At 33.2% G+C, this 14524-nt stretch overlaps 5 protein-coding genes across 5 annotated transcripts; 3 read left to right on the top strand and 2 right to left on the bottom strand.

The window, feature by feature from the left end:
- Positions 1-1246: 1246 nt before the first annotated feature.
- PPL_07807 (HTTM domain-containing protein) lies at positions 1247-3418 on the top strand (the record flags this gene model as incomplete). Its single annotated transcript, XM_020578641.1, has 1 exon — positions 1247-3418. One exon carries the CDS (start codon positions 1247-1249, stop codon positions 3416-3418), a length of 2172 nt encoding a protein of 723 aa, XP_020431510.1.
- Positions 3419-4182: 764 nt separating this feature from the next.
- gxcX (pleckstrin domain-containing protein) lies at positions 4183-7996 on the top strand (the record flags this gene model as incomplete). The annotated part of the gene is made up of 6 exons (XM_020578640.1): positions 4183-4731; positions 4800-5129; positions 5221-5430; positions 5536-5908; positions 5995-6119; positions 6197-7996. 6 exons carry the CDS (start codon positions 4183-4185, stop codon positions 7994-7996), a joined length of 3387 nt encoding a protein of 1128 aa, XP_020431509.1.
- Positions 7997-8269: 273 nt separating this feature from the next.
- PPL_07805 (uncharacterized protein) lies at positions 8270-9049 on the bottom strand (the record flags this gene model as incomplete). Its single annotated transcript, XM_020578639.1, has 3 exons — positions 8270-8345; positions 8424-8726; positions 8826-9049. The coding sequence occupies 3 exons, from the start codon at positions 9047-9049 to the stop codon at positions 8270-8272; spliced, it is 603 nt and encodes a 200-aa protein (XP_020431508.1).
- A 304-nt stretch (positions 9050-9353) lies between these two features.
- Positions 9354-12662, top strand: PPL_07804 (uncharacterized protein; the record flags this gene model as incomplete). Its single annotated transcript, XM_020578638.1, has 7 exons — positions 9354-9414; positions 10221-10288; positions 10361-10534; positions 10867-11133; positions 11207-11533; positions 11656-11983; positions 12049-12662. The coding sequence occupies 7 exons, from the start codon at positions 9354-9356 to the stop codon at positions 12660-12662; spliced, it is 1839 nt and encodes a 612-aa protein (XP_020431507.1).
- A 115-nt stretch (positions 12663-12777) lies between these two features.
- Positions 12778-13709, bottom strand: PPL_07803 (uncharacterized protein; the record flags this gene model as incomplete). The annotated part of the gene is made up of 3 exons (XM_020578637.1): positions 12778-13169; positions 13416-13577; positions 13664-13709. 3 exons carry the CDS (start codon positions 13707-13709, stop codon positions 12778-12780), a joined length of 600 nt encoding a protein of 199 aa, XP_020431506.1.
- Between the last annotated feature and the right edge of the window lie 815 nt (positions 13710-14524).

The raw sequence follows: 14524 nt of genomic DNA, 5'->3' as shown, positions 1-14524 counted from the left end.
ACAAAGTTGACTTTCTTTTTTCTTTTTAATGACTATTTTATTTGTTTGTTGACAAATTAGCTCTTCATTTGTTTATTTATACTTATACATATTATATATAATAATAAATATTTATTTATTAATAGTTTTATAATTTGTTTTTTATTGTAAGTATTGAATTCATTGACAAATAATATTTACATCACCAATTTTGCCATTCTTCTGTGAAACATATCATGACATAAACATAATGTGTAACCAAGTTAGATTTTTTACTGCTATTGTTTATCAAGGAGTCAGTCTAGCTAAATCTGGATTGATATCTGTCCAATCCACAATCCACAAACCACAAAATCAAAGGTCATCGACAAACAAAAAAGCAAAACAAAAAAAAAACAAAATACATCGATACTCTTGATTTCTTAATGATTGACTGATTTGTGGATGTCTTTTTCTTTATTCTGTGTGTTTCATATTTTATACATTGGCGTGCAATGAAAGATTGTGATTGCTCTCCACATATGTTCTAATTTCACCACGATTTTGTTTGCTTGTTTTTTTTATGTTGTTGGTCCAAAAATCATCCAACCCAATGACCACATAAAATCTTAATTTGGTATTTTTTTTCAACGTTGCAAAGACAATTTTCAAACTAAAACCAAGAACAAGACAGAAAACACCCACTCTTACCCCTCTTTGTGATAAGTTTAGATATTTTTCTCTTTTAGTTTTTTTTGCAAAATTTCATAAAAAAAAGTTATCTCGAGTCAACTCCATCATTTCATTCCACTCTTTTCTAAAAAAAAAAACGTCGTCAATATTGAAATTGTGTGGTGTTTTTTTTTAAAACCAATCTTTTCTTTTCTTCGCATTAACCAAACTGAACTGCTATCTGCTAATATCATATCATTTTTTGTTGTTGTTTTATTTTTATTTTATTTTGTCAAAATTAAAAGAAAAATTCACAGACCTTAGACTCGAACATTCAATGTATCACACCTACACCCACTGCCACCTAAACAATTTATAAACTTTTATATTACTTTTTTAATAATAATAATAATAGTAGCAATATTTATAACATTACTAATATATAAGAGATAATCTTTTGTTTTCTTTCTTTTCTTTTCTTTTCTTTTTTTTTGATAATCAAGTTAGCTAGAGTAGTTATAGTTTAATCAAAAAAAAAAAAGAGAAACAAAACAAAACAAATACCTTTTTTTATATATTATTTCATATTATATTATAATTATAAATATATGAAAATATGGGTAAATTAAGGTTTAAAAGACAGGATCTATGGTCCACTCTGACCTCTAAAGATACGATTAGATTTTTATGGCAGCGTTTTGTTATGATGGCAGGTATGGATCTGCGTTCGATTGCGCTCTTCCGTTTCACAATGGCTTGTTGTGTGATTGGTGATAATATCGAGCGTATGGGTGATCTCTTTGTGTTGTACACAGAGGAAGGTCTCTTCCCACGTTCATTGATTGTCTCGCGTTACAGCAGCAACTACTTCTTCCCAATACACATTGTCAACACCAGTTGGACAGCGCAACTCATCATTTTCCTCATCCACACTTGGATTGCTTTCTGCATGGCCATCGGTTTCCGTACCAAACTAATGACTTTCCTCACTTGGGCATTGACTATCTCGCTCCAGTCATACGTTGGAGTCATCGGTCACGGTGGTGATGTCTACTTCCGTTTGATGTTGTTCTTCTGTATGTTCTTGCCGACTGCAGAGTTCTACTCGGTTGACAACTGGAACTTCTCACAGCCAAAAGATTCCGCTGGAAAGGACGACGACTCGGTGCCACTCATAGACCACGAGAAGATTGTCGACACCAACACTTCGCTCGACGACAGCAAGAAGAACGATGACGCACCCATTGAGATTGTCGGATCGATGCCCGACAGCTCGTCGTCGTCGCCGACCTCAATCGCGTCCGTCAGCAAGAAACCACTCGACCCCAATCGCTATCGTTTCATCTCTTTCGCCACTATGTGTGTATTGCTACAGATGTCCTGTATGTATATCGCTTCGTTCTTCCACAAGTCTGGTGAGGAGTGGGCCAATGGTGAGGCAACCTTCTACGCCATCTCGCTCGACTACTTCCAGACACCGTTTGCTCGTTGGATTCTACCCTTCCGTACCACTCTCAAGTTACTCACCATTGCCGTCGCCAAGTGGGAGTTGATCGGACCACTCTTTTGGTTCTCGCCAGTCTACACTGACTACTGTCGTCTGCTCGGTGCTGTTGGATTCATGGCGCTACACGCCGGTTTCGTTTCGTGTTTGCGTCTCGGACTTTTCTTCTGGGTCACTTTCTTTGCACAGACATGCAATTTCCCACCATTCGTTTGGGACTACACCTTTGATTTCTGTGAGCGTAAATTGATGCGTGGACAACGCGCCGTACGTGTTTTCTACAACACCAGCTCACCACTCTCACAATATCTAACTTTGATAATGAAGACATTCTTTGTTTTGCCATCGTGCGCCACCTATGCACCACTCGACAAGATGCCAGAAGAACAATCAATGACCACAGTAAGCACCACCCCATTCGCCAGCGACGACGAATCCTCACACAAACACAAGCGTCTCTTGGGAGACGATTGGTTCGTCTCGATCGATGGTAACGGTGTGCGTCGTAGAAATCTCGCCGCCCTCAATCATCTCTGCAGCAAGTCGCCACTCCTCTTCTGGCTCGCTTGGTTGTGCGCCAAAGTACCCATCGGTGTCACCAACGTCGTCTCCACCATCTTCCAATACTGCCACAGCCAGTCGCAAGCCTCACAACAACAGACCAAACGTCCATCTATCTATGTTCGTCGTAGAGGTCCACGTCGTCCAGCCCACCGTATCTACTCGATCTACACCAACGTCGTCTGCGCATTCCTCTTCTACTTGGTACTCGGTTACAATCTCAACATTTTCCACCACCAAATTCCAGGCTGGCACTTCCGTTATCAACAACTGGCGTTCCTCATTCGTTTCGATCAGGGTTGGAACATGTTCAGTCCAGCACCACCAAAATCGCATTGGTGGCACGCCATTCACGGTGAACTCGACGACGGAACACAGGTCGAGCTGTTCAAAGACAACGCATTCCACGAGCTGGCAACACGAGTCAACTACAAAGTCGATTTCGAGAAACCAGTGCCATTCGACACCACCTACGGTAACCATCGTTGGTTCAAATTCTGGGAGAACGGATACAACGCATTCGGAGCGGATTCACTCCGTCTTGAGACTGGACGTTACGTCTGTCGACAATTCAACTCTGTCAACACTGGAACAAAGAAACTCTACAGATTTACAGTATTCTTTGTACATGAATTTATGAATTTAGATGGTACTGTCACACCACCAGCACATCAATCACTTTGGAATCATCTTTGTTACGAGAGAACCGAAACAAAGACATAATAATAATTTTAATTTCAAAATAATAATAATAATAATATTTTTCCCTAAAAAAAAAATAAAATATATTTTTTCCTTTAAACCAAAATATTTGTTAAAAATTTATAAATATAATACAATAAAACCTCTAAAAATTAAAATAATAATATCTATTGATATTTTTTATTACTTTGTTTTTGTTTTTTTTAAGAAAATTAAAAATTCAAAAAAAAATATTTTCTCATTATTTACAAATAATAATGCAAAGATTGAATTGTTATTTGCAATCTTCCCATGGTATTTTTATTCCATGGGATCGATCTGATCAAAAATATCATAATATTCGAATTTTTAAAATTTTTTGCCATTTTTTAAAAAATTAATTAATAGATTTTTTAATATGAACAAAAATTAATTAGTTTAAATTTTTGACACTCTTTATAAAACAAAACACACACTTCACAACAACCAATTACAACAACAGGTTTTGCAAAGATAGAGACAACAAACATAATACACAAACACACAATTAACATTCATTGTTTAATTTATAATTTATAATTAATTTTAAAAGAAAAAAAAAAAAACAAAACAAAACTCAATTCTTATTAATTGAGATAAATATATAATATTTATATTAATAATTAAAATATAACGAAAGAATTTATTTATTTATTTATTTATTTATTTATAAAAAGTAACAAAAAAAAAACGTTTATATATTTATTTTTATATTTTATTAGATATTTTGTAATTTATTTATAATTTTTTTAGTAAAATTATAAAATATGGAAGATATACATGAACAAGTACAAGCACAGGCACAAGAGCATGAACAGGAATATCACCAGCAACATAGCGATGTTGGATATTATGATGAAAATAATATAGAATATTATCAATATGATGAGAATGGACAACCTCTACAGCATGATACACAACTGCAGCAACAACAGCAAGATTATTATTACGAGCAAGAGGATTATGAAAAATTACAACAACAACAAGATGAATATTATGAGAATGAATTGAAACATCAACAACAACAACAACAAACAGTTCAACAATCTACAGAAGTTTATTATGATGAAGCTATAGCAGTCGGTGATTCTGGACAGTTGGAAATAGGCGAAGTTGCATCAATAAATTCAAGTGGTGAAGTCAACTTTCGACAAGAGACAGAATCAAACAATGCAATCTCTGAGAGTATCGATCTCAGCAGCATAGGTAGTCTGCCAGAGGAAATCGTAGAGACAGACACACATCGTAATAAACTGGTAAAAGAAGTTATCAGTTCCGAAAGAAATTATTTAAATCATTTGAATACTGTTATACAAGTAAGTAATAATAATGAATTTAAAAATGAACAGACACAGTATTAATATTAAAAAACAAAACAATATAGATATATTTGGATCCATTGAGAAATAATAGACCAGCTGTTTTGGAGACAGAATATATTGTATCGATATTCTCTTGTATTGAGAAAATCAAGGATTTGAGTGAGGAGGTATTGGCTGACTTGGTCGAGATACTGGAGAGTGGATCGGAGAATGTAGGAAGACCGTTTTTATCGAGGCGAACCAGATATCAAGATTACATTCAGTATGGAAAGAATCATGGTGATGCAATCGAACTCATCAGTAAACTAAATGAAAAGAAACCAAGTTTTGTTTCTTTTCTTCAACAAGTTAGAGATATCAATAGTAAGAAATTAGATCTACCATCTTATTTAGTAAGTTTTGAATCAACAACAACAATACAATACAAATACAATAGTTTTGTTTTTAACTAACTTGTAATTTAATCTAATTAAACTATTTTAGATTATGCCAGTACAAAGAATGCCAAGAATAAAATTATTGTTACAAGATATATTGGAGCAAACAGAGCAAGAGCATGTAGACTACAACGACATAAAAGATGCACTCGAGATGATTTCCTCGACGACAAAGATTCTCAATGAGGAGATTAGAAAGCATGAAAATAAGTTAAAAGTACAAAAGATTCAAAATGAATTGGTTGGAGGTCCAAGAGTATGTTAACTAATCAAACAACAAGAACAATCGAACAATAGTAACAAAATAATAATAATAATAACTAATTAATTGTCTTAATATATTTTTATAAACTTTCTTTAGATTATAACAGATTCACGTGTATTTGTTAGAGAAGGTTCAATGATGAAAGTTTGTAGAAAAGTACCGAAATCGAGATGGTTCTTTATGTTTTCGGATATTTTGATTTATACTAGTGTCAGTACGACACCGAACAGCAGTGGATCTACAGTGGTAGGTCCCTATGTGAATAATAGAGATGCACCGACCTCCTATACCTTCCATCGTATGATGAATCTGAACGATATCAAAATCAAGGATCTCAAAGACAAAGAGAATCAAAAGAATGCATTCCAAATCATTAGTTCCACTGAAAAGTCATTCACTGTTTACACCGAAACACCAAAAGAAAAGAACAATTGGTTAGAGGATTTCAAATTATTATCAATTAAATTTGGTAAATTGTTTTATATATATATATATATAATATGTAAAAGAATCTTTCTTTTATTTACTTACCTACTCGGTTTTGATAATTTTTAGTTAGTGAAAATCAATCACAGAATATACATGATTTAGAGTCAACTGAGGTACCAGTTTGGGTGCCCGACAAAGAAGCAAACAAGTGCATGTTTTGTAATGATCATTTCACTGTTATAAATAGAAGAGTATGTATTTTAGAAATGATAAATAATATAATAAATTTAATTGACTTTTTTTTTTTTTTGTTTTTAATTTATGCTAGCATCATTGTAGAAATTGTGGAAAAGTTGTATGTGGATCGTGTAGTCCAGGTAAAAAGTTATTGCCTCATGTGAAAAAACATAAACCTGTAAGAGTTTGTTTGTTTTGTTTTGATTTTATTTCGATGAATGAAAAGAAGGATGAAAGTTCACCTGCTCCCGGCGGAATTAAACCTGCTTCTTCCTCTCCACAACTGTCACGTTCCAATACATTCCAGAAACTGTTGGATATCAATGGCAAGAAGAAGACGAGTGAGTCGCGGATGAGTGGTGGTGATGCTGACGGTGGAGCTGGAGCGAGTCATCATTCCGGTCGTAGCCATTCCATCGGTGGAACACTGCGTCGCTTGAAGCACTTGGCAATCAAGCCATCCGATCAAGTCAAGACCATGAAAGAACAAAATACCAAGGAAAAGATACTCGCCGAAGAGGAGAAGAATTTGAATCGTGCACAGTCTGAACCCTACTTGATTACCAAGTCAAAGGTTGCACTGCCGATTGTTGGTGGTCCTCCTCCCAGATTGATGAGTGCCTCTGAGAATGGTTCGAGACGATCCAACACCATCTCCATGAAAAACAACACGATTCCACTGACACCAACACCACCAGCACCGACCACATCGCCACAATCTGCGCCATCTGCATCGTCACTCATTCAGAATCGCAGATCCAAGAATGAAGGTGGTGTCGTTCTCACACCAACACCACCCGCACCAACGACACTACCACCATACCAACACCAATCTGCAACCAATATTTCACAGCTCCAATCCGCGGAGCAACAACCACAGAGCAACGGTGAAATTGCACCACCCGTTCCACCACGTACCTCTCGTACCTATTCACAACCACCACCACCAACACAACCACAACTCAAAGCCATAATAGAGCAACAAAAGAACCCTCTTTCCAACTCAACAGGTTCATCTGGCATGGCAGGACCAAACAAACCCTTCATGAAACCTCCTCCCTTAAGAAAAAACACACCACCCAAACCAATTACACCTGATCTCAACAATGGAGCTCCACTCAATCCAACAACACAAACACCACCACTACCAACTCAACCACAGAGAAAGAGTGCAGAGAATACTACACCAACTGCAACAGCACCCATTAGAAAACCACCCATCTCTGCTGCCAAACCACAAGTTTCAACACCCAACCAAGCCAGTCATAGTGGTAGCGAGATAATAAGACCATCTAATCCACTTGTCAATCCAAAGAGAACAAGTGGTAGCGAGATCATTGGTGGCAGCAGCAGCGGTAGACCATTACCAACACCAGCACCAGCAGCACCAGTTACCACAGAGGCAGTACCGCCACCTTCATCGGAATCTAGAAAATCGAATAGCGAAATTCTCAGACCAACTCCACCTTTTGTTGCAAAAAGAACTCTATCAACAGCCAATGGTGTCGATAATGTTCAACCATCTAATGAATTAAACGAGCAACAACAACAACAGCCACCTGTATCATTACCACCAAGAAGAAACACATTAACCAAACCAATAGCACCAATTGCTTCAGCACCAACATCATCTGACTCTAACGAAACAACTACATCAACAACAACAGCAACAACAGCATCCAATGTAATGCCTCCAAGAAAACTATCAAACGGACCATTACCAATAAGAAAACCAGGAGCTCCATTGCCGACACCACCAACAACAGCAACGCCTACACCTGTAAATCCAACACCTACTACCACAGCAGCACCAACAACAACAACAACAGCTACTTCTGCAACAAAAGTATTCCCATCAAGAGGAAGACCATTACCAACTCCACCAGTTTGAAGATTTCGAAATCATCATTCAAATACTCACTCATTAGCAACAACAACAACAACAACAACAACAACAACAACAACAACAACAACAACAACAACAACAACAACAACAAACAATTCTAAAATTTCTTTTTCTTTACTTTACAAAAACAAAAGGGAATATTAAACTAAAATATTTATTAAACAACATGTATTTTTTAAACAAAACATCATCATCATCATCCTAACTTTGCATATGTACATTTATTTTTTCTTTTAAATTTTATTTTTTAGTATCTAACTAACTAATGATTGTGCTTGATACAAAGTTTTCTACAAAAGGTATCGATTCTGCTGGTAATACTGAAGCAGGGAATCTAATATAATGATTATTAATGTAAATGATGCTATTAGAATATCGAAAAGATCTTTGTTAACATAATTTAAACACTTACAATGCAACTAAAATAACTTTTTCTAAAACAACTATAATAATACCTCCACCTACACTTAAATTCGTATTTACTCCGTAATATGATCTCTCTTTAACAGTTGTAATAACATCTTTATAAAGATATGCTTGATTAGTATGTTGCAAACAATAGTTTGTATTTGTGGTGATTGATCTATGTTTAAACAACAACCTACATTTTGTACCAGAAACACTAACAAGTTCTAAATGAAGATTATTTTTTGCAATAGCATCACATATCTGTATTGTTTCATTAAATTTAATAAGTAATCCTTTTTGTGACAATCTATAAATATATATTTATGTATATACAATGAATAAATAGACAATATTGAATCATTAGTAACTAAACTATCATAAAACAAAGTAATAACATTATAATTACAATGTATTCTTTAATTTAGGACCAGGTATCTTTGATATGAGTGCAGCAGACATAATTATCTTTCCGACTAGTTGATTTACATATTTCTCGTACTTTGCCTCTGGTTTGTATGATGGTGGCAATATAATGGGAATCGATATCTGTGTGAGTTGTTCCATCAACTCAACATTGGGTTTAGGTGATGCTGGTGTAGCACTTGCTCTTTTCTTTCTTCCTTCACTCATTTTTATTATTATTATTATCTATATCTATTTTTTGTTTTTTTTTTTGGTTAAATCCTAAAGACTAATTGATCAAAAAATTTTTTTTCATTGAATATTAAATAATCATTTATGTAATAAACATTTAAAATGCAATCATTGCACAAAGTCAATATTAGGAAGAAATAATGATAATAAACATGATAAGAAAAAAACAAAAATAAATATTCATATATAACTTCCTCATATTATTAGGAATAAAACTATTTCTGATAATTTAGAATTATATACCATTTGGATTTATTTTAATTTAAAATTCAAAAGAATAATGAAAATAGATGATTTAATTACTCTATTAATTTTTATGATAGTTAATCCTATCTCTTTTGGTTTGGTTCAAATCCTTGTCTTCTTTCTCTTTCTACCCACATATTCTTGACCTTGGCTGTTGTTAGAGTCATAAATCAGATTTAAGTTTGGTGTGATTAATCAACACCACAATCACAATCCTTAAAAAGGAATTGTTTTTGATCAATTTTTTTTTTTTAATAAAACATCCAACAAAACCCAAAAAGGTTTTTAGTACCTTTAATTTTAAAAACAACACACAATAAATAGATAGATATATATACATTTGTACTTTATTTATAGATGAATAAAAATCAATTGATATTAGTTTTTCTACGATTACTATTATTATCTATTTATTGTGGTGTTGCAATCGGCGACACTTCATTTGAAGATATAGATCTACGAAATGGATCGGTTTACTTTCGATTCAGTGAAGATGGAGTGCAATGCGATTCTACATTCACCGATTTCAAAGGAAACCTGATAGCAGGTGAGACCAAGCAGTCGGCCAATTCCAACTATACCTACTTTGGTTCCGATCAAAAGACAATCAGTCAGATCACTCCGATTCTCTTTGAATCGCAACCATCTTCACCACCTATCGACCTGTACATACAAGATATATATTTTCATCAATCGAATATCGTATTTAATGCACCATCAACTCTTACATTTCAATCTTCCCAACAATTATTATTTTATTCAACTTTATTAATAAGTGAGTGTATAAATAAGCAAACGAAACAATATATCTGTTCAATACCTTTAATATATTAATATTTTTAATTTTAAAACTATAAACAAACAACAGAAAACAATTCAAATGTAAATTTACAATCTTTAGCAATCTCACAATGGTCCAATACCACTATTGTTTCTTCAAATGTCAATATTTATCAATTTTATTTAAGTGTATGTAAATACTAAAAAAAAGAAATGTAATCTAGATAATATAACTTATTGGAGAATAATAATTATAAATAGTCAATTTCAACATTCAATGTGACAAGTAGTCATTTATCGATGAATAGTTTAAGTATTATAGGTAGTAGTTTCACATTAGAAAATTCGACATTGTCTGTCAATGTTGAGATTAGAGTGAATTCAGATCCACCAAACCCACCGAATCCAATACCCTTGTATTATACAGCCTCCAATGTAATTTGGAACAATGTTAGCATTAACAATAAGCTCAATTACAGTATCTCGAGATCGAAGCACACAATGACCAACACCAATTTTTTCGACCAAGTCTATCTATTTGTTCTGGGAGCAGACCGCAAGGACTTTTCAAATATCTACACAGCACTAGCAATCAATAGATCCATATTCTTCAACGACACAATAATAGTGCAAACCAATTCAGTTCTATCGATTTCAGATACAATTTTTATGACACCATTACTATTTGTAGTAAGTAGCTATTCATATCAGAGAAAACTATCTGAATAGTTAATAGAATATCTAATTGGTTTCTTATTAAAATATAGGTTGAATATTTATCTAGTGTGAACCTCAATAATGTTACGGCAAATATATCTACGAATTCCGATATGACAGAGTACTTTGATATTTATTTGTACAATTCAAATGTCTTGATTTCCAACCAATCTGGACTATCAAGGATACACTCTCGCTCTAATAGTTTTCTGACTATCGAGAACGTTTCTCAAACGATTCCAGGTTTTGATGGCAGTTCGTCAAATCTTCGGATTTTAAATTGTACAAATCTCTCTTTTCAAAGTTGGCTGGTCGATGTAAGTTAGTTCCTAGCTATAAGATAATGGTACTATCTTGAATTTCTAATTGTTTCATTCACTCTCTCAACAGGATTATGCTCCAATAGATATGATCGATTCGACAATAAGTATCCCTGTGTACAGCTATACTGGATTGCACAGCTTAAGACTACTAAATTCCAATTTAAATGTTGGTTATTGGACATCGAGTGTATCGGTCTATTCACACATACTACTATCAAACTCAAGTATTTCGCTCAATACATTCAACCGATATGTTTATATACCAACCTATTTATTTGATGCCGATCTCTATAACTCCACTCTAACCATTGAGTACCTCATGAGTTATACTCCAGCAATGTCCATCAATTTAAATTTATATGAAAACAATAACGTTGGAATCGGTGGAGTTTTGGTAAATACCAATATCTCCCTCAAAAGCTTCAGCTATAATAATTTTTTTAACATGGTATATAATTATTCAAACGATAATATTATTTTAATTCCGTATTAATCTCGATTATTCTTTATGTACAGACCACCTTTATTGAATCAACTATCTCTCTAAAAGGATACATACGTACGTCGAATAATTTCTCCTTTACAACTTCCAATGTTTATTTTTATGGAATAATTGACAGTGATGGAGTTACCCAAGATACTTGTAATATAATAGCTCACAATCTTATTTTTGACCGTTCAAAATTCACGCCATTTTGCAACTATATTGCTGGGTTCAATTCAATTCAGATTTTAAACAGCAGTGTAGTTTTAAACAATTCATTGACTATAGATACTGATTTCTATTCAGATACATTAACCACCTTTACTTTTACTTTACATACAAACGATATCTTCACACAAGGTAATATTTAAATATTTATTCAAACGATCTGCTCTAATATTCATATTCTCTTTATTTTTATATAGTTTCGTTAAATACTATTCCATATTATCAATTCACTTCATCGATTTTTATCAATTATAATTTTTCATCGATTGTGGATGGATTTGAAATTCCACTTATTAAATTCGCAAAGTTGGATAGGACCACTGACAATATCACCATTAGTAATAGAGTTACCTATTTTTCATTCTCCAACGACACCAGCATATATGAGAAAGTTCCAATTTTCAATGCGGATACCTACTACCGTGACCCATATATTTATACTAGGTTCTCATTGGTAGGCTATGTTACTTTGCCACCAACAGTGACACCAACACCAACCAAAGATTCACCTTCATCACGACCCTCCAACACAACGATTGTATTCTCAATCGTGGGGTCTGTACTGGCGCTAATTATTACAGCAACCATCATCACAGTCATCAAGTTTGTCAAAAACAAAAAAGCAAAGAGAATCGATGCAATGAAAATGACACCCCACGAAGAGAACTACATTACAGAAAAAGGAAAATGGATCGGTATGTTGTCTCCACACACAAAAGCTTTAGTTACCATACAACCAACCGAAAAGGAATTTAATGGGGAATATTTACCAAACACATCATTAGAGATTGAACCAAAAGAGATTGAATAAACCAATTTAATTAGCCACCAATATTAGTTTTCTATTAGTATTTGGAGTTTACTTTATTTGTTTTTAAAGAAATGCAATTCTCATGTTAAATTGTATATTTTAAAAAAAGAATTACTTACTTTGCAGAGGCACCAAATGTTAATTCAGCAGCAATACTCCATTTACTTTTCTTTTCATCAGTGTCAATACTTTCAGAGGTTGTTGAAATTTGAACCAACTTTCCACCCATATATGCACTTGAATAATAATATGTTCCATATTTATCAAATATTTTCAAAAGATCTGATTTTTGTTCGATTGTTGCAAGATCTTTCAAGAACATTGGATGGAATTTTATTCTTTTTTCATCCATTTCAATATATGTTGTTGTACAATTAAGTTCTGTCACAAATACATTTTTTGTTGATGATTGTGATTGATCTCTTGCTGTTTCAATTGATCCATCAAGTGAGAATCCACCTTTGAAATCGATCAATTCTTCTTTGAAATCTCCTAAAACTTCTAAACCTATTTTTTAAAATTGTTAATTTTTGGTAAAATATTTGAAATATTCTATTTAAATTTTCTATACTTACCAGCTTCTAATTGGAACTCTGTTTGATATTCAGAAAATGAATTATAAATTTTTAATATAGAGTTTAATAGTTTTGAGATACTTTACAATATTAATTTGGTGAGAAACTCCAGAAACTAAATAGATTTCAAATGGGAAATCAAAATTATTAGTTTGAGCTACATCCAAATATTTGACACCATTGATCCTCAAAGAGAATCCAAGATTCTTTCCTTCAAATCCGAATTTAACTTTCATTGAATTATCCATGTGTAAATATCCAGTTAGAACACCATAAACCTTTCCTTCATGACCATTCAAGAAATCTTCAATTGTATTGTCTGGAACAATCTTTTTGAATACTTTAAAAAATTTAAAAATAAAAAACAATGTTAAATACAATAAAAATATGAAAAGAAAATTTTATATATTAATTTTAAATACATACAAAGACCAGATGGATTTAGAACATCATAAAATGCTTCATATAACATTCCTGTTGTAAATACTTTTGAAAAAATAGAAAAAGATTAATATTGGAATTTAATTTACAAAAAACTACACTTACTTGTTGTATCGTCAACAATACTTGGAATTACGCCAGTAAATGAACAAGTATCAGAGGCAGAATCACAATATGATTTTGATTTAGGGACAATTGGACGGTCACCAGTAAAATTATATTCAAATTATATACCGAGTTGGAAACATTTGAAGTTACCAGGGATCCCTATGAATTCGCTGGATTTGGACTTATTTCTTTCGATCCAAAAGAATATCTAGGTGATATCCTTGGAATTTCTATAAACAGAATAGTGGCAGCGAAGGTAGATAATATCTATTCACTAACAGTACGTTGGGTTCTTGTCATGCAACAGTGTCCTGACACTGATAAAATTACCAGTAACTGTGTAAGCAAGAAGGTTCTATCAATTAATAATGGATATTCAAAGGGCCTTCGTCTCGCCAGTGGGAAAATTCGAATATGCATTAGATGAAAAGCCAGTCTTTGTCTTTTGAATCTGTTTCGTTTAGGAGATTCTCCTATTTATACGGCCTATTATTAACTTTTGAAAAAAAACAACTTGAATAGATTTGTTTGAATCAAAAAAAATTAAAGTGTTAAAAGGTTGAGATGAACCTTTTTCAAAATTAATATTTTACCAAAGACAACAAAGATAAAATAATTATTCTAATTCTCCATATTTAGAAATGATTCATAGAGAGGATATAGTGACCTATTTTGTTGGGTTTATTTAACTTTTTGTTCATGTAGACTGTAGTTCTACCTATCAATTAATTTCAGTTG

Source organism: Heterostelium album (assembly GCF_000004825.1).
Source record: "Heterostelium album PN500 unplaced genomic scaffold PPL_scaffold8, whole genome shotgun sequence".
In the NCBI taxonomy this organism is placed as follows: domain Eukaryota; phylum Evosea; class Eumycetozoa; order Acytosteliales; family Acytosteliaceae; genus Heterostelium; species Heterostelium album.
The sequence above is the reverse complement of the archived record's forward strand: the minus strand, read 5'-3'. Positions and strand labels throughout refer to the sequence as shown.